A 24,981-nucleotide genomic window follows, 5' to 3' on the forward strand; every position below is an offset into this window, starting at 1 on the left:
AACCCATTTATTTTTTGCATTTCAACTCTGCCTTGTCCTAGGAACTGCAAGTGAAATTTAAGAGCACAATTTGACTTGCTAACACGTTCTTTAGCTGCTGATACAGAGGCGGGTGATGTAAGGCAGTGAACTGGATGGTCCATGTGAAACGGAGGAAGTTGATCGATGGGGTCTTCTTAATTCCTTACTGCTGTGATATCCTCATTATCCCACCCTCGAAGACCTCCAGCATTTCCACAGAAAGCAAGGTTTCTTCCATCCAGTTTTTTATGTTTTGCGTCAAAAGGTAAAGATTAAAAATTCTACCAGTGTCTACAATTCAAAAAAATTTTCCTGATGTTTTCCATACATACACAAAGAGGGATATATTTTGCTTTCCTGGATTTGCAATGGAAGTTGAAACAGTGATTTTGCGTTATTATAACACTCATCATTTCTCCCTCTAATTTGGATGGTTTTTAATAAAGCTCCATTGATTCCTCTGAAAGAAATCCCTCCTGGCAAAAGCAGAACACACACGCTGATTGCTAAATATGCAGCAATTATCATATTCAGCGGCGCACTTTAATATCTTATTTATAGATGTATCTATCTATAATTTGCTTTAATTAAGTTGCATTGATTTTAATGGCAGAAGTAGTCCTCGAAGAGGAGTCTAATGTTCCATAAGCCCATTGGTACTGCTTTACCATTGTTTGGATAAGACAGCACCTTTAATACTCCTTTTTGATATTCTTAGTTGTGCTTTTCTTCACTAAGTGGCTGCAATGACAAACTAAGATGATGTTCCACAGGAACCCTTAAAACTACCTCCACCACTAAAGAAAGAGAGCACTTTCAGCTTCCCTGTTACAAACTTGTTTGTTACAAACTTCTTCCCAAGAATAAGGAAGGAAGCAGTATCTTTCCAGCAGATCCTGAGACATCTTATTTTTCTGTTCCTGCTCCATTTTACAGATATCTCAGGACTACAATTGTCAGAGGTTCTCAAATCATGGTCCAGTGTCTTCAAGTTTGTTTTGGGTAGTGTGGCAAATGAACTTCTCTTATGTTTGTGTCAACAGAAAATACAGGTCAAATAATTTGGAAAGGTGAATCAACGGATGGCTATAGATGCCTATTCACGGCCTAACCACCAAGTCATGACCTTGCAGTCTCCTAAAGTTCTGTTTTCTGGGCTCAGTCCCAGGGAATGTTGTGTTTTCTTTTTGTTAAGCACACTCACTTTAAGAATTTTATACTAATCTGGTTTTGAGATTATTCCAAAGAACGCTTGATGCTATTAGAACCGTGACTGAGTTCGTCAAAAAACATCTTGAAGACCAAAAGCAAGGTATTGCTCCCTAGAAGAGTCACACAGCCTTGGTTTCTGCTGGGTGCCACCACATACGCTGGCCCTGATTCAGGAAAGCATGCTAAATACTGAGGGGGGGGGATTTGTTTTAATTTCAATAGCATCTAATTCCTCTTGGAGGCATTCCCAAAGCCAACATACACCTGCATCTCTTGGTGCCTCTATCTCCTTTTTGAGCAAAAATACACAGGAAAAACATTTATATCTCTGTATCCTGAACATGTCTTCACACATTTGCATACAGCATTCCAGTGATGATGATTTTGGCATCTTCATCTCTTAAGTAAATCTGTAAGAATTACTGGTTCACATCAACTGAGACTCTATCTCAGAGACTACCAAGGTAGCTTTATAACATTACTTATGCAGAACTAAATGTATCATTCCCTGATAATGTTGGTTTTTTTTTTTTCCAAGTGAAAAAAAAAGTGCTGGCTTTTTAAATTACTGCCTTTTGGAATATATCAGTACTAATTTTATAAGAATTGTTCATGTTAAAATGCAAGGGCATGATCTCAAAGAAAAAGCACCAAAGTAGCTATGCAAGTACATTTTCAGTTTCTGGTCATCATTTTTCATTCACTGATTATTGCTTAAGTGTTGATTAATAGTTATGTTCATGCTGCTAGAATGCATTTCCCTTGGATGAGAAAAACACCCTTGTCCAAAGGAAAAAAGAGATAGTAATCAAACCATCCTTCCTCTTCCCTATAAGAAACACAGACACGCACTCCAGATTCACTGATGATCTTGGTTTTGCTGTTGAATAGGTCTGAAGATTTTCACTTAGAAAATCAGCTGTATGCAATCAGAACACTACTTGGTTGGTCTGACTGCAAGGCAATTAAATGCTCCCCTTCTGACTGTCTCTCTCTACAGATATATACATATACATACACACTCTCACAGACAAATGCACATACTCAGAGTCACTTGTCCCTGCTCCCTATGCAATGAACACCAGGAACACTGAAAACAGCAGTGTTCCATGGTGGAATTAAGCATGGCTGATTATCTCAGGATTTACTTTTCCTCCTCCGTAATGCCCTACCTCTTGTTCAAGGAGGTGAAACTAATGGTTTAGATTTAGAGGGAGCAGAAAATTCTCTATAAAGGCAATAGACTGAGGGAAATACAAACACAGATGGGAACTTTAAAAGGGAAACAGGCTGTTCCCATAACAGTTTAAAAACATGGCAATTGCCTTAGTTTTGTAGAAAACAAGCTCTCAGCATTTGCTGTATCTTGCAATACTAAAGAGAGAGAAAACAGCAAAGATGGAGGTGAGGGCAGAACAGCAAAGTGTTTTTGCACAGTCCCACAAAGAAAATACTCTGCTTTCTGAACCCTCGCTCTGCGATCCCCCGATCCCTGCTGCTGGAGAACTATGGTTTCCTTTGACCAAGCAAAATGAGATCATTTCCTGGCCTGTGTCCGTCTCTGTGGGTGGCTTCCTTTTCCATTAGTTGTATAATATGTTTTGGTTAATTCTATCTCTTAATTGTCTGTAATGAGCACCAGATTTGCAACACCCTCACTTGCAAACCTCTTCTCAAATTAAGAAACAGAAGTTTCCCTTAAGTTGAGAGAAAATCTTAAAAGCAGCAAAACAAAAAAACAAAAAACCCACAGCACCCATCGGCATTGTTTCTTTCCTACTACAAGGAGGCATTTCAATTGCTCTTCCCCTGAACCAGGCCAAAGTAATTAATCTCTTCCCAGCCACTAAAGAGAATAACTTAACCTGTCACAGGGATACACTTGTGAAGCAATATACAGCATACTAATCCATATGTGTGGATACGGTTCTAAAGCAGGTCTCCTTTCGTTGCTCCACAATACTGTGCCTAATTCCTCTCACTCCATGAAACCAGTCCTCTGCTTTAGCCTGTTTGAAATGAAGCTGCTTCTTGTTCCTTCCAGTCTTGCATTCTTTGCTTCTCTTCTCACTGTAATTAGTTTACAAGACTACTTATCCAGATGATTACTGCTTTTAAATGACAGTCGTCTTTTCTTTTACTCCAGTTCATTGTTGTGTATCATTTTGTCTTGCTATCTGAATACCCAGTTCTCTAAAGCATTTTCTCATTATGTTATCTCCTGATATAAGGCATTTTGAAATACTTCATGAGAGACATTGTATGAAGTGAATTGAATTGAATTTTCTCTCAAAGTCAGGCTTTCAGCATCTTTCTCTAGCTAAGTCAGCAGAGTTCTTGGCACCAATGCCAGGGTGTAATGGCCATGCTTTGCAGCTCAGCTATGAGCTTGTGTTCTTTTTAGGGAAAATTAAATGACAGTGTCAGTACCTGGAAAGCAAACAGAGGACAGATCAATATTTCCATTTATGATGAGGATGGCAAAATGAAAAAGTTTGGTGTATTTCTGAGCGTTTCAATGCACACATCGAGATACTGCTATTTTGCTCTGTCTACCTACATCTGGTGTTGGTGCTGAATGTGCACGCAGGGGGTATATGCATGTGTATGTCAAGGAAGAAAAGAGGGAGGGAAGGGGGAAATAGCAGGGCATGGAACTAAATTGCAGAGCAAGTAGTGGAAATAGACAGTGAAAAGCTTCCTGCAGGCAGGCAGCTTCACAGGGGAGAGCAAGCCTTTCATTGTCTATAAAATCATGCCTTGCTGGAGGTCCTCAAGAGTAGAAGGGGTAGCACCTAGAGGCACTAAATCTCTCACTGTTGTATTATTGCATTCTATGCACTTAGCTACTGTACAAACCAGCACACTGCTTCAAGAAAAGAAAAGGGGGAAGAAGGGGGAAAATGACCAAAGGGAAGAAGAGGAAGACGGCAATAAAACTGGAAAACAACCCCCTGCCACAGCTCTCCCCAAGAATAATTCACATCAAAGAAAAACTGCAGAGTTAATCGTCACGGAGTTAAAAGTTAACTTCAACTCCTTCCATTGTGATTTGACACCACTACGGAACAGTACTCCTAGAATTTGAATGGTTAGTCTGTAGCACAGGGTATTAAATCCACCTTAATCCTGTTAAACATAGATGCCAATAAAGAGAGGCGCTCTCTCAATGGCATCGTGACAAAAGCTCTCCACACTGCAAATTCAATATGGTTAACAAAAAAAACCAAACCCAAAACGCCCCCCCCAAACCTGGATTAATACTGAGCAAACAACATCAGCATAAGAAGGCTTAGAGACAGGAATTGCCTTCCATATGCTATGGCATCAGGTTCCTCCGGATCTTCAGATACCAGTCTGTAAATGTTACAGACATTGTTTCTCCTGCTTGCAACTGCTGTTGGGTGGTGACCTTCTTTGCTTGCTGATACCAATTTAGCAGTTGGTACAGTTTTTCTGTGATTTGGTACTGTCTGTTGTTTGCTGGTACCAGATGGATACCAGATGGGTAACTGTGGGCAATGGTTCCTCTGTGTTCCAGTCCCAAAAATCACTGCCTATAGGGTCAGTCTTGTCAGTTGACTCCTAAGTGGCACTTCAAAGCAGCATTCTGAAAAACCTCAACATCTGTTCCTTACTCCTAATGACCTTAAAAAAAATCTTTCAGACATACTTTCCTTTAGCCAGGAGTTACTGTGCATCTGCAGGAAAAACACAACCTTACAGATGCTCACAGCCATCAAACTCACTCTCGCTAATGGCAGCTCCAGGAGCCACCACCTCAACTCTGAAAGTCAGCACCGAATGTGAAGTATAATCAATATATTCTTTTCTGTGGTAGCTCCAAAATGTAGGAGTTCAGAGATATTTCAAGGCATTTTTCAAAAAAGTACTTCTAGCAGTGAAGTGAAAGAACAAGAAAAAAAAAAAAGCAGCTTTGAAAGACAGCAGGGATACATGAGGTCTAAGTTTAAAGCATGGAGGGAAAGCAAGGAAAGATAAAGTGATGGAAGAGATCTGTAAACTATTAATTTCTGATTGGTCTTTCAAAACATTGACCTAGTTGTCAAATGATAGACAGGACCTGAAAGGACAGTTAATGGAGTTGAATTTTGCCTATTGCAGTTACCTCCTGTGTTATTCCACACAACTGCTTTTGTTTCTAAGAACCGAAAAAAAAGTTCATTTAGGACAGTACGCAAGTATTTTGGTAAATTCTCTATATGTGCTAGAGCAGAACGCTGTCTACAGAAAAATATAGCTGACATGAAAGCATGTTCCCCACCCCCTGTCTTGTTTCATGGAGAAGTTATGATAAACAGGTTATGTGTTCCCTAAGGTTACCATGGAAACTCATTCTTTTCAGGCCATCATTTGCAAAGGTAAAATTTGCATTAAAATGTGATGGAATTTGATTTTGTGCATGTGTGTGTGAAACTCAAGTGGGGTCATGCTACCACGCAGTATAGCTGTTATTTCAAACCCAGGAGCATACGCTTTAGAGAGAGATCTATTAAATCGTGTAAACACCTCAGTGACCAAATTACAGTTTAATTGCTAACTTGACAGGTATCTTCCTAGCAAATTAAGAGAAATACATTAAAAATTAGCTTCAAACGCAAATGTAAATGTTCATACTGATCCACTGGTGGGTATCACTAGATAGCATTTTGCTAAATTCCCCTATAATCATTCCACAGGAAAGATTGGATTTATATTGTCAGAATGACTTTGTTTTGATGATGGCAGACCAGGGACGGAAGGCACAGGCAAGTATTTCAAATTGTAAATTTTTAGCTTATCTTGAAGACATTATCATCGAATTATGACCTATAGAATATAATTTAATATAAACACTCTTACTGCATTACAAGAAACTATTGAATCCAAGTGACTTCCTTGTTTTGAGTCAGTAACTTCAAAGTCAAATTTTCACTCTAGGTATCTGCTGCTCTGACTTTTCTTGGAATAGCTGATGGTGGAAAGCATAACCTGATCCATGCTTCCCTAGGGTCCAGGTTCCTACAGAGGTACTGCCATTGTTTGTTGTCACGTGCAGCACTGGTATTCCTAACACAGAAGGGCATTATTTGCAATAGTAATTTTGACAATCATTATTCCATCTTAGCAAGAAAATAGATGAATAGACTAAATCTAGAAAGATCTTATAATCTATAAAGATCTTAAGACTGCATTGTAGAGGAGATACCAGTATTTGTCCTGCTGCTCAGTTGTACACATTCACAACCTACATGCTGAATTTGATATATTACTTTATGAAATCTATGCTACTCTGGATTCTTTGCATATCATTTGTCCTGGACAGCAGGACACCCTTGGAGGCAGCAGGGTCAGAACTCACATTTCTGCTTGCAAGGCAGACATTCCAGTATTACCTGGATTACAGAAGACTCAATATCTCCTATCATACAGGACTTAGGACACACTGTTCAGCTGGAATGACTCTACTTAATATTGGGCAACATGACATTTAACACAACAGTCAGGCCATCTGATGAGGAAAGAGCAGCAAAAACACAGGCAGGAGTATGTGTTGCACTTGCTTTCTTAGTGTTTAGTGTCAAAAACACCTGTTTAACATAAAAATTCTCTTGATTAGTGTCTCAAAAACACACCAAAAAAAATCAAATCAAAATCAACCCTTCAGATTAGGCTGCATGATGCCATTCTGCACTGGGAAATTTCTGCTTACAAATTCAATTTACTAAACCAAGCAAGAACACTAAAGAAATTTTTAAAAACTAGATGCAAACGAAGATTAAACTGATTACTAACTTTTGCAGAACTTCTCAAAACTCAGCACATTTGATAGAAGGAATGTGTTCCAGTCAGATTCTGTACATTGTACTAGTCCTCCCTTTTCCAGTGTTTTTTAAGAGCCAGACTTAGAGCTGAACACTGAAGACAGCTGGCCTTGAGCAGAACAGTCAAAGTTATTTACAGCACCAGCCTTACGGGGTAAATGTAGTTCTCTTTTTCCATATTTTGTACTTTATTTTAATGCAGTCTTGATATTAGATTAGCATCTGCACTACAGACCTTAGACTGGGAACTAATAAAGTTATCCACCCAATCTCTCCATGTCTGAGTCACTGACTTTCTTTTTCATTTTAAATAATTACAGCAATGTCGCCTGTTTGTTGAGAAAAATAGAGCCTTTATATATTCACAGATAATTGCTTATACCCAGCATCCACTGATACATTCTAATTACTTTTCACACCTTGGCTGTGAAAAAATCTTGAACCTTTTAGTGTTTTCTAACTGCAAGACAACAATGTAGCCAGAGCATTGACACTCTGACTGCCAAAGCTGCACCTAGGATGGAATTTAACAAGAAGTCCTGCTAATGCATTTTGCAGTGAGGAGCCTCAGCAAAACTCATGAAGACCCAAGGCCTCCACCTCAGATCCTGCGCTGCAGTAATGAGAAGTGCTGCACAGTTATACAGCAGAAGAACTCAATCCAAAAATCAAAAGTAATGAAAAGTCCATTATTTCGGTTGGCTTCTGTCACATACTTAACTATAACAAATACAAGATCTGGGCTCTCTAACAGCCTCAATGACATAGTTGTATTACTTGACCCAGCTTCTTTCAAGCTCAACCCTTGACCCCCAAGTTCTGCACACACTGGGCAATCATCGCTGTTTGCCTCACTGAGGTCATTCTGCTTTTCCTGATGTTAAATGGACAAATTTCGCAGTCCTTTGTCCAAACCACTCTCTGTTTTAGTGGGATATTATCCCTAGCAGGCAGAGCCGGACAGTGGACCAGCATCTTCAGGAAAGGGGGTGCTGTCTGGGACAACTGTAGCCAGGCAACTCTTTGGATCGTAGGGAGGAGATTTCTTTTTAATCAGCAATGCTGAACATGAACACGACCCAGGGAAATTAAGTTGTAAGAACTGAAAAAGAAGTCAACCATGTCAGCATCTATTTGACAAATGCACCGGATACCTGGTAGTAAAGGCCAAAGCTTGTGCCTAAAGGAGGTCAGGTCTGAGGCCTGATTTCAGGCCTGATCCAATAAATACATAAGTGCATGCTTAGCTTCAGACATGAATTTCAGTGGCATAACAGACTTGTCTTGTGATTAAAAAATGAGTGTTTTAACTGGGGCCCCCTTCCAGAAGTTGAAGCAGACCTCTTACTAATGGCCTGAGGAGGATGAGGTCAATTTTAAAAGGAAGCCTACTTTCCCCCCTTCCCTGTAGTCAGACCCAGGAGCAGCTGTATTTGATTCTATTGGCGTGTGTGGCACTGAGCTGCTGGGGGTCGGGACCAAGCTGCCACAGAGAAGTATCACTGAGGCTAAGTAAGGGAGGGAAAGCTCGGGGTGCAAAGTACTGGCTTTGGCAGCCCCACGCGTGAAGGCTGGGTGTTAAAATCTCAGTCCCCTTCCAGCTTCCCCGTATGACACTGGCCTGAGAATTGGCAGAGTGTGCACACTCTGCTCAGGGAAAGTGGCTGCACAGTCCCCTGCCTACAGAGTGACCAACAAGGAGACAGAAACCTGCTGAAGCCTGTACTGGTGGGAGCTTGCCAAACTCGAAGCAAACTGCAAAGACCCAGCTACTACTGAGAACTGCAGTCAAGTCAGATTACAGCTAGTTCCAAAAAGGCTATTTGTGCCCATTTATTGTGCCCCATAGAATAAAAAGCCCACAGATAAAAGCTGCAGAGCTATGGGATATGTGCTCAATCACAGTAACTGTTCAGCATACTAAACAGCATGGATTACCTGATCACAAACTCCCCTCATCAATGTAATTATCAGTTAGAGATTTGTTTCTTGCCTCCCTTAACATATTGGCAAATTAGGCAAAATATATGCAATAGAAAACCTCTAGGGCCTTTCATATCATATCAAGCTGATCCATGGCAGCTGTCATGATCTCTGCAATGCCCCACTCAAATCCTCCATTTGGGCAATATCAGAAGAACCTGTCCTAACTGCAAGGGACATGATTGCTGGCACATTTGGAATGTCTCAGTACTGTGAGGCTGCAAGGACAGCCACAGCCTGGCAGCACCACATGCTTTTGTCTGATTTCTTTCAACAACTTGCATGAAATAAGAGAAATGCTTAGTGTTTGTCTTCCTCAGAATCGCCCCCCTGCACTGAAAAACAACAAAACCCAGCAGTATGCAGAGGCACCTTGTGGAATAGACGGCATGATGAATTTCTGGAATTCACATAATACTGTAGGGTATAAACAATACCAATGAGCTTTGATAAGACGGCATATGGCACCAGAACTGTTTCCCCTGGTAAATGAGAGCATGTACAAAGTGTATGCACGAAGACATGAGCATTTCAGACTCCCCTCTGGTTCAGATAATCTGTGCCAAATCTAACCTTTGTATAAGTAGGAATGACTCCAAACAAGTTATAGAAGTCACTCTTTATTACTAGTACTAATGGAATTGAATTTGGCTCTCCTTGCATGTGCCATTTGGAATAGTTTATTTTTCACATGAGGTTTGGCAGGGATTTCTCACAAATAATTTCCCCCCAAAACTACCCCCAAAAGCTGGCCTGTAAATTTCAAAATCGCTCTGCTTAGTTAGAAGAGCTCTGTACAATACATTCCAATCAGAAACCTTCATTAAGCAGAGATAAGTTGGGACCATAAAAAGTTCTCGATCAGTAAGTTAATCATACATTCTAATAAAATATTTTGTGTACTCTCTTAATTAGTATTTGAACAACAAATACTTCTGATCTGTATTCTTCAAAGCAGCTATACGTTAAATACATTACTGTATTTTTTCCCTTTTTTTTTTTCTTCTTTTTATTTAACGTTTTCTACTAACAGTCTGTGGACTGAGAAAGTCTGGAATTTGCATCAGTTTCTGCTATATGGTTTCACATAAAATTGTCAGCTTCTCCCATTGCGCTAGAAGACAGGAATGTTACTATTCTAGAAGTTGGAATTCTGGTTTCTAACCATAGTCCAACACAAACGTTTGTGTGTTTTAGGAACGTAACCTATTTGAAATGCAATATCCTGAACCTGGAATTAATTGATCATGAAAAGTGCAAACAGCTCCTTATTCATTGTGAAGGAAGCGCAGAACCCTTTGACACATTATGGAAAAATAATGCAGTTATTAATGCTCCTTTCTTTGTTCTCGTTGATTTTTAGGCTTGGAATCCTGCCAGACACACAATAAAGTACGTGGCCTTTAACATACACATGCATGATTCTTTTTTCCTACTCTCAACTGGGAACTGACAAAACTCAATACATTACAGGTTTGTTTCAATTGAAATGTTCACAGCCAGTATCCAGAGACAGGTTTTCTTGTATCTTTAGGTTATTTACAAGCTTGCAAATCTGATCTGCAAATAAAGACATGGCTTTTAGAACCAGTTAACCCAAGGTTCTGCATGGTGAAGCTGATGTGGTTATGAACAGGTGAAGAACTATTTGCAATGTGGCCGGTGTTACATGTAGTCCTTGAATGTGCATTAAAAAGATAAAGTTTCAAGGATTTACTGCCATCCTGAAGGAAAGAATTGATGTTTTAAGTAACTGGATTTGTACAAAGTCTGTAAGACAATCCAAGTAAATCCTCAAATAGATGTTTAATTCCTCATTATTTAAATGCCCTTAAATACAAGTGCAGATGCTAACTGCATGGCTTTCTCTTGACAGCTCCTTAGCTATTTCTCATGATGTGCTGTTAGGCTGTGACTCTAAAGCCCTGAAAAAGACTGCCTGTGAAAAAGCCTTCCAGCTCCTAGAGAGACTAAGTTCTTGCAGCTTATTCTTACACAGCTCTTTCAGGGTTTGACTGATACTGCAGCTATGATAATAGTACACAAACATCTGCCTCATTCGGGAGACCCGGATTATGTTTTTATTTGCAGTCTTCATGAGTGCTTTGAGTATCTGATGTCCCACTAAGACATGAGCATGTATGCACATGCCTAAACCCTTTTTAGAGCTGATACTCCCTAGTTGTCAAAAAATTTTAGGGTAATCTCATTTTACACTGACAACAAAAAGAATTCATTTTCCTAGATAATATTTATACTTATTATCAGCCTGTCCTTTGGCTAACTAGCTGAGGTTTACTTTAAGCCTTGTGATCCACCTTACAGAATCTGGTTTACCATTTATCCTAGTTATAAACCTGAAAAGGGGGGGGTGGGTGATGGCAGGGGGAGAAAGTCCAAAGGACGCAAAACTTGACAACAAACCAAAGCACAATGGAATGGGAAAAGAATTTTAAAGGGTCTGGCTCTATAGCAGAGACAGTGCTATATACATTTGTCTGTTTATGGAGACACACTAAAGTGAATTATTCAGTTTCTTACAAAAAGAAAAGGAATAGACTGTGGGGAAGAGAAAACAGAATGAAGGCGCAAGAGAGCAAAACATTCATCCAGCAACAGATGAGAAGAACAGAGGAGAATTGGAAAATGGATGCAGGGGGGAGGAATGGATGATGAGAGAATAGCAGGCCTATTTAAAATGAATTTTTGACCTTATTTTTATAACATTTATGGATCCCAATTGCCTGTCATGAGATCATTTTCCCTTACAATGCTAGCTTTTCAGTCGGCTCTGCACTTTAACTTGATTTATCCCACTTAAAAAAAGTAGATAGTTAGAAATACCCCTTCTATTAGAAATTCTGTCCCATTACAGTGTCAGCTAAAGGCCACTTGTCAATGTCAGCTTTATCAGATAGAAATCTGCTTCATGAGTTCTCAGATACTATTTTGGAGGACAAGACCCAGGATCCATTTTTGAGGCTGCTGATTTGCGATGGGATAGTGTCTTCTCAAATTATCCTCTGCTTTCCTCAACTTATCTGCATGTTTCGTGAGATGGTGGGAAGTGATTACAGCAGCTGCTGTACATTAGAAAGCCATCTAATAGGAAAGTTGGCTTAGGTAAAACAGTTGACTGAGAAAAGTAAGGAAAGTACTAGTTGAGTGTTAAAAATACAGAGACCCAGCATCTCTTTTCCAGCTGCAGCTTCCCTGATGCCATAACCTCCTGTGGGAAGAAAGAAAACTTCTACCAGAAGGTTTTCCTCCTCCTCAGCTGTCTGTTGTCTCTTTAAAGAAAGACTTGACATCCTGAAGATTAGAGTAAGTTTTTCGTTATTCGCAATCATGCAATTAGTCATCAGCATGTCTCTTCACTGATAAGTAAAGGTGGAAAAAAATCAGCTGTTGTTCAGTCTGTGTTACCACAGTACTGCTGAGGGTCAGCTGGCCGAGGTGGGAATGATGGCATTGCTTAAAAGCTATCTTGAGGACTCTTCTGGCAAGATGCTTTGAGATATTTGTTTTCTTTTTAATATTTTGATTCTATTTTTGTTCCTTCTTTTCTGTCTCCGTAGATTGTAACGTAGGTATTTTAAGGGTAAAGCTACATGCAGGAGTAGAACTTTCAGCCACGAGTCGAAAGAGAGCAAGCTGTGGCTGCAGTATTTGCCAGACTAAAAGACAGTGCCTATGAAAGCAAGGCTGGATGGATCAATGGGTGATATTGTTGTGATGAAGAGACCAGAAGTCTTTGAAGTTTATAAACTACTTCAACAAGAAGAACTGTTGCAGTAACAAACTTCAGAGTACTAAAGCCCTCAAGGTAAACTCTGATTTTTGAACAGACTGCCATTCCTCACAACGAAACTGTCTACAAATATTCTGCACTGGAAGGACAAAAAGCAACAGTCCTGGTGCCACTGTTATGAATCATTTCAAGACTGAGGTACTTTAAGCACCTTTTCAGGTGCTTTGATTAAGGACAACATGACTCACGGGAAAAGCAAAGCTTTGGAAATCAGTAATCTCTGGGCATTATACCTAACAGGAAAGGCTTACAGAGGATTACCTAGAAGAAACCTTTGTGAAACTACACTGGATCATAAATCTCAACCTCATCTGAGCATTAATAAAGCTTTATCAGTTTCAGATAAGAAGTAGAAATCCTCAGGCTGCTGAAGAGGTAACACTGACCCAGTCTGAGGCCTGTCAGGACACTTAACACAGAATTTCAACAGGAAGACACATTTGATGCATATTCTTATTTTAGTTTACAAAAGCAATTCAGAAGAAGAATGGCAGGTAGATTGACTCACAAATTTGGGTCACAAAATTTAAGGCAGTGGATTAAAGTTAACTGCTTTAAGGAAAGAATTATTTTGCTGAAGAAGACACTTTTAGTAATTGAATCAGAATAATATATACAACAACAGTTTTGGAGTTAATGAACAAATATATATGATAATTTATGTAAAAACACCCCTTTTAACTCTGCATCTCTCTGTGATTTCAACAAAGTCTACTCTTGCATAGGATTTTTTGTACTATAGCTGCAGTCATTGCAGATTTCTCTTCAGCATTCACACCAATAGCTTGGAGGCATTAAAACCAACGTTAGTTCCAACTTCAGACATACATAGATTTGTAAGATTTTTACATATACTGTCTTTTCTTAAACTAAAATTTTGAATTTAGCATAAGCTGCGTTTTATCAAAACTACATTTTTGAATGTTGGTTGACTATAATTACTTCTGAAGAGACAGAGTCCAAGTTTAAAACTTACTCAGGCAGGGGTCTTTTGAGTACCCATAGACTATGGCTGTTGCATTTATTTAACACATTCAAAAATCTGGCACTGTTGATTTAATCTCTGGTTCTTCTATGGGTTATAGGTTACTCTTCAGTAGTAGGGGAGATAATATGTCTCTGTGTAGTGTGAGTCCTAGATGTAAAACACGGAATACACCATGCCTCTAACAGTTCTACAGTGTCTGTAGAATATTTTAAGAAATTTGATGCAGGGGAGAAAATGATTTCATTTTATAAAAGTTGCAAAGGCTATAATGTGGCCAGATTGCTACTGTCCCATGTGCAGAAGGAAGGGTAGGACAGACATGCCTCTTTTTCCTCCCTTTTACTTTGCAGCTAGGCAAAGTGAGAGTCTGCTCTTCTCATGCTCTTGTTAACCGAGAGAATCACTGGATGAACAGCCAGAGTACCATAAATCCATCTGAAAAGACTTGATGCTACCACACATGACAAAGTTTGGCAGTGACTCTCTGTCTCGGACTTAATGGAGGAAACCTGGGCCTAAATCAAACACAGTGAACAGACCAGTTAATTTTAGCCGAGTTCTCATTATTAACATTTTCTTTGGTGGGCTGGCATTAGGGATTTCTCCATTTCTATGAACTCCCTAAATTCATGTTAAACTGATACAGGATTTCTGGAAAACACAAATCAGCACCTTCGGCTAACTCTGTGGACCTACCCAGCGCTGGTCGTAGTCAGAGAGCTGCGTCCTTCCCTCGTCGTCCTCATAGAAAGGCAAGCCCTCCCTCCTGGCCTGGTGGTACTCCTTCCTCAGCCTCTGGATACGATCAGCATTCCCACCACCTGTGCAGCCACTGAAGTAAAGAAAAAAAAAAGCAAAATAGACTCCTATGAACACACATATCTGACACCAGGTACACACGGAGAATTGCCAGACCCGAGACAAAGAGATTGTGCTTGATTTTCCTGATTTGCATAGTTCCCACTGGTCCATTTTAGCCTTATTTCTGCTTTCTTGTATTGACAAAGCTGCTAATTGTAAACTTGATCCCTGTTTATAAAAAAGGCTATCCCTGTCCAAAGAACTTAACAATTCCAGTACAAGACAAGAGACAACAGATGGATGCAGACAGACGGGGGAACACAAGAAAACTTTTAACATTCCTGTGAGCAGCTATAAATGACCATCATATTTTAATAATAATGATGATGATAAGCTGACAAAAAATGTTTTCTTTTGCTCCCATGTTAAATGTGGAATTTCCCTAAAATTACATGTGCTTTAAATAAAGAATAAAGTATTATTCACAGAGAAGGCCAGAAAAGTTTTTTTCTCAGAAAAACCCAAACTTGCTCCCAAGTATACAAAGAACTCAAACATCAACCATGAAAATCCAGGAGAGGCAAGAGAGATGGGAAAGCACACTATTAAATCTCGACACCATCTTTTTAAAGTGGCAATTAAACAGTAATTCACTTAGTAATCCACAAAGACTCACTTGTATGCAGAACTGCATACACTGCAAACTGCTCTGGTAAATCCAGTGGAGTAGCTTAGTTTATCAAGTTAAACACATGCCTTTCTGTGGGTTTTGACCCTAGTGAGCTTTCTAAAACCTTACAGCTGGGCTTGTACAACTGTGGAAGCTCAAGCTATAACCAAGAAGTAAATAAAATCCTGTAAATGGCTAAGAATTCAAAAAAAATTTGGTCATATTTAAAATTAATAAATTAAAAGCTTCCTGCAGCTATTTCTAGCCCTGCTGTAGTCAGCACTAGGGTGAGTACTGACTGTATGGCTAAGTAGCATTTACTGGCACTCCTAAGGAATTATTAATTATACAATTAATTTGTGGCTGCTCCTAAACTGAAAGCATTGTTATTGCACCACATCACCATATATTCTCTTAATCTACAAACTTAACTATGCCTCACCATCAGTGTACTACAGAGATTTGTTCACATGAGCACAGACTCGGTGGAGCATCTTGCTACACTGCGCTCCACTGTGAGTATGTCAGAATCTAGGGAAGCCCTTCACAGGATTTGCATAGTAAACTGAATTTGGACAGCACATACAGAATATTGGACATAAACCCATCAGTTCAAAAATACTTAGTTTCTAGTCGGTATCAGCGATCTAGATTGGTTGGAAATTAACTATCAATTAAGAGAAATTCCATGTCGGCTGCAAATGTAATTGAATATGCAGTTAGGACTGGAAATGGTTACTTGCAGCATCAGTATGTTTCCATGAAAATCAGATGACTTCCGTTCCTGAAGCCTAAGTTATCCATCCACTCTACAAAGTCCCAGAGGTTTCAAGCTTCTCTGGCTGACTTACTGAAATCTTCCAGAGCCCGCGAAATTTTTCTCAAGATCTGCCAAGACAGTGCAGAAAACCTGCACAAACTCTGTGGACTACTGAGGGGAAAAAAATTATATTCCCTCTTCACCTTTATTCCTTCCATAGATAAATGCCTCTGTTCCTTGCATGAATTCTTGTCAAATAGTGCAGAACCATTTCTAGTTTGCAAAACACTGCAAACTAGAGGTCTAGCTAATGGGGACTATCACTTAAAACAGTGAAGCTTGGTCCATAGCTCATGAGCGGTACAATACCTGTGAAATCCCGTGACATTACTTGTGAGTGCAGATAAAGTGTTTAATGAGGGCTGCTAACACACAGATAAAGCCCAAAGTATTGTTCCTGTTGCTTTGCCAACAACATTGCCCAAAGCAGCACTAGCTAAGTGAAATACAGGCACTGAAATACAGGTAATAGGTCTAGTCTGATTCCAGCCAATCCGGCTCCCTGCAGCTCTCTGCAAACTGTATAGCACCTGTCACCAGTCGTCGAACTCACTTTTTACCACCAGGTACTTTGGCTGAAGAGGCAATCTGAAAATACCACACACATTGGATTTCCCCCCACCTTTTAAAATTAAAATTAAATCCGAGATCAAGATATTGTAAGACAGTCAGGGGCCTGTGCTCCACTGACTGTAGATCTCCTGTAGGTGAACTTCCTTCTGCTCAAACCCTTTGAGCCAGCGAGTGGAGGTGGTGCTGCAGAGTTCAAGCTGAATTTGTATATTACAAGACAGGGCCTGACAGATTTTGCTTTGGCAAACCTCTGCCACGCAGTATTAAACTACAAACCCTAACCATGAGAATGAGTAGGAACATTTGAATGAAAGATAGCAGCACATGGAAAGTTATCCATCTGGATTAGTGTGAAAACACAAGCGTAATCTCTGTGGAAACAAGCAGCTCCGTGAAGTCTGATTTCCTGTGCTTCTCTCCTGTGGGTTCCCTCATGTCTGATAATGGTTCACACTGCAGTGTTTCTCTCCAGCAGGAGCATTCCTCTGGGCTGCTCTAGCAGGCTGCTTATTTGCACTTTATGAAACTTTGTGTTCCAGTGTCTCTTGAACATCAAATCACCAGTCAAGTCCAATCAAAAATGGCCAGCAGGTTCAGATTTTGTTAGAAAAATGAAGGGAACAGGTAGGAAGATAGTTGGTCAGTACATCCACTTCGTATTTTCAGGATACAGTTAAAGCTCCACAATTTTTTTTTCTCCACCAGTCTATGGGCACAAATGTAAAAGACATTGGCTTTTGAAAGAGCTGCATTCTAGCTTACCGTGGAAGTTTTACCCACTCCTGAGTAAAGTGAGATAAATATGATGCCCTGTGCAATGCTCATGAAACAGTTCTGAATTTCAACTTGGCTCCTGACAATTATGTGAATATATGAACCACATTCAAACTCAGCAGATGAATTCAATCAGCACTGTGCAAATATCGCATACATAATCTATTAGTTTACCCCAAAGAAACTGAAGCATTGAATTCAAACAGAATGAAGTCATCAGTAATAAAAAAAAGAAACTGATAAGGCAATATTAAAAAAAACCCCAACACAATATTCCAAGATTTGCAGAGAAGATCATACATTGACTGTAAACTATTCTCCAATCTGCCTATAAATACATAATTAAAAAATATTGGTTTGATCAGATAGCGGTTCTCAGACAGGGAAACAGCAGATGAATACCAGTTCAAATGTTTCAGATGCATGACTATTTATACTGAAAAGGAACCTGGGGTTACAGAAGAAATATAAAAACAATACTCCAATCAAAGTCAGCTTGTATTAAGGGCACTTACTGGAGCTTTTCAGCAAGCCTGGTAAGTACAGCAGACAGATTTCTTTTAAAGTAGCTTTACATTTAATGCAGTGCTTTCTCCTTGAGGAAATATAAATATTACAGTCCTCATCATAGGTACAATTTTGTGCACACTTGCTTCTCTGACATGGCTCTGGAGCCACACTTCACGTTCTTCAGAGAACCATGCAACCATGCATTTACCATTCCCTCCACCATCACGCGTTCCCAGGATCCAAAATTTAATGTACTCAATGACTTCTCTGTGTCACAAGACTGTGAGAGAACTGTTCACTCAGCATTTTCCAGTTGTTTTCAGAATGATTTCCTGAAATTCTGTTACATGTAAGGAGACTGATTCAGAAGCAGCTGACACAGGGAAGTTCTAAAATTATGTCTATGTGTAGGAATAAATCTCTGAGAAACTCCAAAAAGCACTGTGAAGACTCAGGTGGTGATTTCAAACAACTGTAACAAACATGTCCAAAATCCCCAGCCACAAACAAACTTAAGAGAAGTTCAACAGTTCTTCCAGTAAGCTGCAACACACTGCAAGTTTTTTACTTGCTGTTGTTGGGTTTTTTTCTTTTTCTTAAATAGGAAAAACCCCAACAACCTTATATGAACATTCAAAAGAGGAAAAAAGCACTTTCCTGTCAGTCATTCTGTGGTTTTGGTAAATACAGCCCTTATTAAGAGAATAAGGACTTCTTCTGGCTTGGGAGAAGGAGAAAAACAAGTCTGTGCTATTGTTTGAACCAACCTGATCATTCTAGTGCAGCTGCTGGGGCTGTCCCACCAACTGGATAAACAATGGCCAGAAACCACCCTCCCCTCCCTGTGCCTGCACCTGCCAGAAGCACCACGCAGGGCTCACCTTGCCCACTGCCAGTGCAAAGGGAGTGGCTGTGAAACAGCCTCTCAGCCAATACAGCTGGAACAGACAGCCCCAGACAGAAGGGCAGCCATAACGCAGCAGAGACTGAGCTTCAAGATCTCTGACATTACGTAAAATATGACAGTGAAATTTCACCCCATCATCTCTAGAGAGATGAAGAAGCACCACAGCAATAATTATAAATATATAATATTATACATAGAGCAAATATTATATAATTATATTAATAATTATATATATTCAATATGACAGACTAGGAGTTTTTTTCAAAGAATTGAAACACCCTACTCAGTATCTAATATGTATAGGCTCAGGTTTTGCACAGTAAAATCTCCTCTGTGTTCCTCTTCCTCTGAATTGCTAATCTGGATTTCCATTATTCAAGTTCAAATGGCATTTTTTGAATCAGTGACTTCTTATAGCAGCTTTCTTGATAACACAAAATTAAAAACAAGTGTTGCACATACGAAGTAAGATGAACCACTTAAAGCTATATATAAACATACATTTAAAGAGGCAATAAACATTTTGTTTCCAGTGGTTTTCCTAAACACATTATTATTGCACAGGGCTTTTTTGCCAACCACTTCTTTCAAACACTGATTTCACCCAGCTGACTGTCAGTCCCCTAAGCAAACAACTGGTGCTTGAAAGTTAAAATAAAACAAAACAAGCAAACAAAAAAGAAGAAAAAGGAAAATTATTCTTTTAGAGAATTTTCCATTAACAAACAAATCCAAGACAAAACGTGATTCACAGACTCTATGGAATGGACAATCTTCCATTCATGATCTGCTAAAAAACAAAACTGATTTTACATACTGAAAGGAATACAGTGCTCTACAAAGATACACAGTATAAGGGTGTCCAACAGAGCATGTAAGAGTATGTTTCACTTAGGATAAAACTTCCATTTTGAAGTTATAACAAATAAATATTTGAGTAAGTTTCTCTTTCAGTTCCAGCCCTTGCATTTCTATCCTGAAGTATTACATTTCTTATGAAGATATTTCTGCAACCTCAGTAGTAAGAAGGAATAAAAAGAACGGTGGGAAGTGATAAAAAGAAAATCAATGGTAAGAACATAATTCTACTGTAATTCAGCTTTCATCTTTGTGACCACCAAGAGAAAGAGATTTTAGAGAGAAATGAACATCTGTTGTTTTCATAGGCATTTGAGTAAGGAAATGGCATTACAAGGAAAGACTTGTCAGAAATGCTTTGCTGACATCACTGATGTTGCCTTGCAGGTTCAGGAATCACCTTTGATGTTCAGCCAAAGCCAGCCCAGGTTTTGGCTGCATACACCCCAGACTGAGGACCCAAGTTAAGAATGACATCTTTCTAGGAACTGGAACCATGCATATGGCTTTATGGGTCTCCACAACACCTGCCTTCTTGCTCTGGGCAGGAACATACTTGATGCATACACAACTACTGTCTTTCTCAATGGAGAGGGGCTCTACGAGGACACTTGACTTGGACTCTTGTGCAAAGTGACTGGTAGGAAGCCTTTGAGCCTTCTTCCATTTAGGCAGGACTGCATAGGAGAACGTCCGCATAGATGGACTGACGTAAGAAGCATTAGATGGATGTGTTTCTCTCTAGGTACATAAATACACATAAAGAATCATAAACAAACTGCAGAAAAACAAATTACACTGAAGAAGACATTTACGCTTACCTGAACCTGTGTATAAAGTCCCCAAATCTTAATCTGTTTAATAATATTTTAAAAACTGATAACTGTGCTTCAGTGGAACATACGCTGTCACCTCTCAATTCTTTAGGTGAACATAAAAGCAGTACAACCACTTCAGTCCAAAAGGTCAAAGCCTCCTAGGGCAGCACATGACTACCATTTGTCTGGACGTAAATTGAGTCCTATTGACCTTGTAACATCACTACTGACCTCTTGACATTAGGAGCTTAGTGGAAAGAGAGAAGATGATATTTGCAGGTTCCTACAGACTCATTAGGAAGAAAGAAGGAAAGAGAACCTTGCATGATATGAATTAGCAATGTCATTAACCTTTTCTTTCCCCAAATAGCTCACAATATGTTTACAGAAGCCTCAAAAGAACCATTTGAAGATTGAGACCAACAGATTTGTATCACTTTCAGTTTTTCCAAACTGTTTATAAAATATCTCTCAGTGGCTTGACACAAGGCAACCTTTTATGCTTCCCTCCCTTCACATGACATACAACACCTTTTCCTGTTTGTCATGGCAGACGGCCTAGATATTCAAGTGAGCTTCATCTTTTCAAACCAGCCACTTCTCATCTCCATTAGTCTCCTTTATAACTTACAGTTGACTACAGTTGGTCAGGAATAATGGGAGGTATAGCCTAATTTGTTGTTTCATGGAAACAAAATTGGCACACTGAGGTTTAACTTCACTGTAAGCAGATACGGTATACGCTACTCTAACAGAAACACATTATTTGCAATCAAGTAGAAAGGAAAGAGAAAAAGGCAGATATTTTCTTGTTTGTAGCCAGATTGTCATCTTTATTTTAAAAAAAGGATTTTTTTTTCCTTTTCTCTGCTCAGTGTATTGTCTCAATCATCAAAGAAGGCAATCTCCAGATCTTAACTAAATATAAAAAAAGATGCCTTTCCAGTTTGGGCTGGTTAATGGCAATGTCTGTTTCTGGCATGGGACCAGTTTACTGCTGTCTTGTTGATGTGAGATGTGCACTTGTCTCTGAAGGGCTAGGAAAGCAGGGAGATTAGGGACTCGGCTGCTGACAACAACCAAACTCTCTATAAACAATACACAATGAAAATAATGAAAAACAGATTTTCCTGGTATTTTCAGTAGCCTCTAGACAATGCAACAGTTTCTGGTTTCTTCACTAAAGATGATATCAATTATGCCTTTTATCCATCATGCAGAAGTCACGTGTGAGGCATAATTGAAGGCCTTCTCTCCAAGGTAATTTCATCTGGATTTACGCGGCAAAGTACTTAAATTGCCTTTTTTGGCACTTTGTATTACAACACAGCTTGGGAGGGGGTATTTTACTTTACTGATGTAAAGCAGCTGGCATATTTACAATAGATAGGTCACATCAACACAGAGCAGATTTTCAGCCCTCCAAACTCCATTTACAGCAGCTTAAACAATCCAACAAAGCAAATGCTGAATGCTAAACTCCAGTGTAGAAATGTAACTCTATTTCTTAAAGACTATCATACCTGCCTGGAACTGGCAGCTAGGTTTTTTTTCATTTACAGGCTATTGCTTTTTGCACTACCATTTAATAAACTTATCACCAAAGCTGAAATAATAACTACTTTACAAACTTCCAATGAATTAGCCATTCAGGAGTCCCTCAGGAATTCTCTTTACCACACACAAAGCAAAAGCAGGAGGGAGAGAAGGTGACTATTCAGTCCAGTCTTCATTTCTACACTCCCTTGTGAGTGAAGAATTGAGGATCTAAGAATTCCCTCACAGTAGATGCCGCTGCCCATGTTCTAAAACATATTCTGTTGAAAATTTCAAAGCACAGAGTTAACTATCCATTTTCTCTCAGAAATTACTTTTCCAAGTTTCACGCTAGAGACTCTATCATCTGCTCTTCGTTACATACATGCCAATCTATGCCACTGGCAGAGTGGCAGCAACTAATCCTCTGTTTGCTTTTTTAATACTTGTGTAGCTAGAGAGGAGGTAGACAACTCAACCTCAACTAAAAAAAAAGTTCTCTGTGTCTGTAATTCTGTGACAGATACAGCTTACATTTTAAAAATGAAAAAGAATTCACATCATGTGCAAAGCATCAGGGAAAAGCACAGCTCTCAGAGCCAAAACACATCCTTACTATAAAGTTGGTTTTTTGGGGGTGTTTTTAATAAATGGTCGCTACAAGGATAACATTAATTCAGTGTTAGGACATTTACAGGAAAAAAAATAGAAATGTAATTTATCTTTTTTAACTGTCAGTTGCATTTCTAACGCTTTCAAATCTGCAGCTTCCAGCGGCCTTTTGTCTTTCTGCCATGGCAGGAATATCTTGGACAGCTGTAAGAGCTTTGTAAGCTATCTTTCTCAAAATCCATTAGCTAATTCAAGGAACCTAATTAGAGCTGCCATTTTGATGGAGCATATTGAATGCTCTGTATAAACTAGTAACACCATCAATGTTTATTAAAAATTGCGAGAACCAAACCTCTCCGCTCCATATAAATATTAATGGACAGATACACAATACTTACTGAAATATAGACGGCATTATGACCACAGAAATACACACAGGTATACTTACAACCCCGTGTGATGCATTTATTCACAAAGGCTGAAGTTCGGAAGCAAAACCTAGGGACAATTTTACACAAACTGTTGAAAATTGACCAGCTTCCATTTACACTGTCCTTATGTGCATTAAGGGAAGCAAAGCACACTAAAGATGATTTGTTTCTTGTATTTTTTCTGAGTAGTGTGCTGACAATTTGGAGTGCATTTTGAGCTTACCTCAAGAATGCACTCCAGCTGGAACCATTTTATAGCTCCTCTTAAACCAGCCACTCCAATCACTGTACTTTGTAGACATTTACACATACTCCAGTACTATACTGTTTAAGGGTATCCAAAGATTCAAAGGGAATTTGCTCTGTAGAGTTAAAACTCAAATTTTGCTGTAGACAGCAACAAAGTCGGTGAAAGGAGCCAGACATCTGGAGCAGTGCTTTCCTACTTTCTGCTGTGTGAAAGCCCAACCATGATGAAAAAACAGCTCACAGACAACGATACAACACATGAAATACTGACCATTCTAAGAACATATCGGAGACCTAATTAGGTTAGGCTGTACAAGCACATGCCTTTGGCTGTAGAAATACAAAATTTTCTGGCTGTTTCACAGCTTTGTTTTTAACTTGATACTTCATAAATGGAACTGCAGAAAACCTCATATGTTACCACTTCAATCTGACGTTCACTTTCATATGCATCTAGCAGTGCCTGGATTCTATTTATATGTACAACTAAATATACGTGCATAGAAAAATCATCAGATTTGCTACAGAAAGACAGCAGATGCTCTTATTAAGCCAGTGGCACATGCAAGGTGAAGCGTGTAAGCCTTACAGAAAGCATTTAACACTCCAACTACAAGCTAAAGAAAAGCAAAGACAACAAGTGAATTTTTTTCTAGCTCATTTTGCTAGCTGTGAGTGCAAGGCACAGCAAAGCGAAAGCACTGCTGAGCGTGCTCGAATGACTCTTATAACACACGGGGCTTCTTGCGGAGGGGGTATAATCCACATGCACTCTTCAGAACATCCTAACTCCAGTGCCATGATCTGAAGTTCACTTATTCAGGATATATACTAAAATGACACATGAAACATTTAACAGATGTGCAAAAGAAACTGGTGTAGTTATATTTTCTACATCATAATTGTGCACGGGGCTAAAAATTTTATGACAATCTTACCATGGGGAAAACCCTGAAGGTAAATTCATTTTGGTTCTCTGATAGGGCAGTATTTCCAAACTACAACTGAGCTTTGAGCAGTTTCACAGGAACACAATCGAAAATCAAAACATCAGTTACCACTGGCTTCTCTCAGGAATTACATATGGCAAATTTAGCTTTTGGTTATTGCTCAACAAAAAACCCTGAGAGATGCTGAAGTGGTAGATGGATTTTTGCAAAGTTCTGCTGTCCCCAAGGCCAACCTATCCACTCCTCCAGCAGCCTCCCCCTTGGGCACTTCCCTTGGTGCAGCTGGGTCCTGGGACCACTGTTGTTTAGTTTGCATTCACAGACTGGGGAGCACACATTCCGTCAACCCACTTTCATCACAAGCTCTGCAGAAACAGAATTGAACTCCTTATAAGCCAGACTGCATTTTGGAGAAGTATTTCTGAACTTGGAGGCCTCAAGCTAGCAGTCTAGCTTTATTGCTTTGCATTTTGCAGGCAATGGAAGCTCCTGGACTTACAGATGTACATTTTTTTTCTAGCTCCTTCTTACAGCTGCAATTCCACTGCACTTCTGATAGGAAATTACTCCTGTTTTTCCACTTGGAGAACAGAGCTGTTTAAGACTGAAGGTAAGTCCTACTCCTTTTTAGA

General features: G+C 39.4%; 1 protein-coding gene across 2 annotated transcripts in view; it reads right to left on the minus strand.

The window, feature by feature from the left end:
- The window catches only part of PARD3B (par-3 family cell polarity regulator beta), a 393,257-nt gene that overhangs the window by 36,265 nt on the left and 332,011 nt on the right, over positions 1 to 24,981 (minus strand). For both annotated transcript variants that reach the window (XM_066189749.1, XM_066189748.1), the window contains one exon: positions 14,537 to 14,672. In XM_066189749.1, the coding sequence (XP_066045846.1) occupies positions 14,537 to 14,672 (136 nt within the window). The remainder of the gene's footprint in view (positions 1 to 14,536; positions 14,673 to 24,981) is intronic.

Source organism: Chamaea fasciata, unplaced genomic scaffold (genome assembly GCF_029207755.1).
Source record: "Chamaea fasciata isolate MVZ Bird 193981 ecotype frontalis unplaced genomic scaffold, bChaFas1.0.hap1 SCAF_8, whole genome shotgun sequence".
Lineage (NCBI taxonomy): Eukaryota > Metazoa > Chordata > Aves > Passeriformes > Sylviidae > Chamaea > Chamaea fasciata.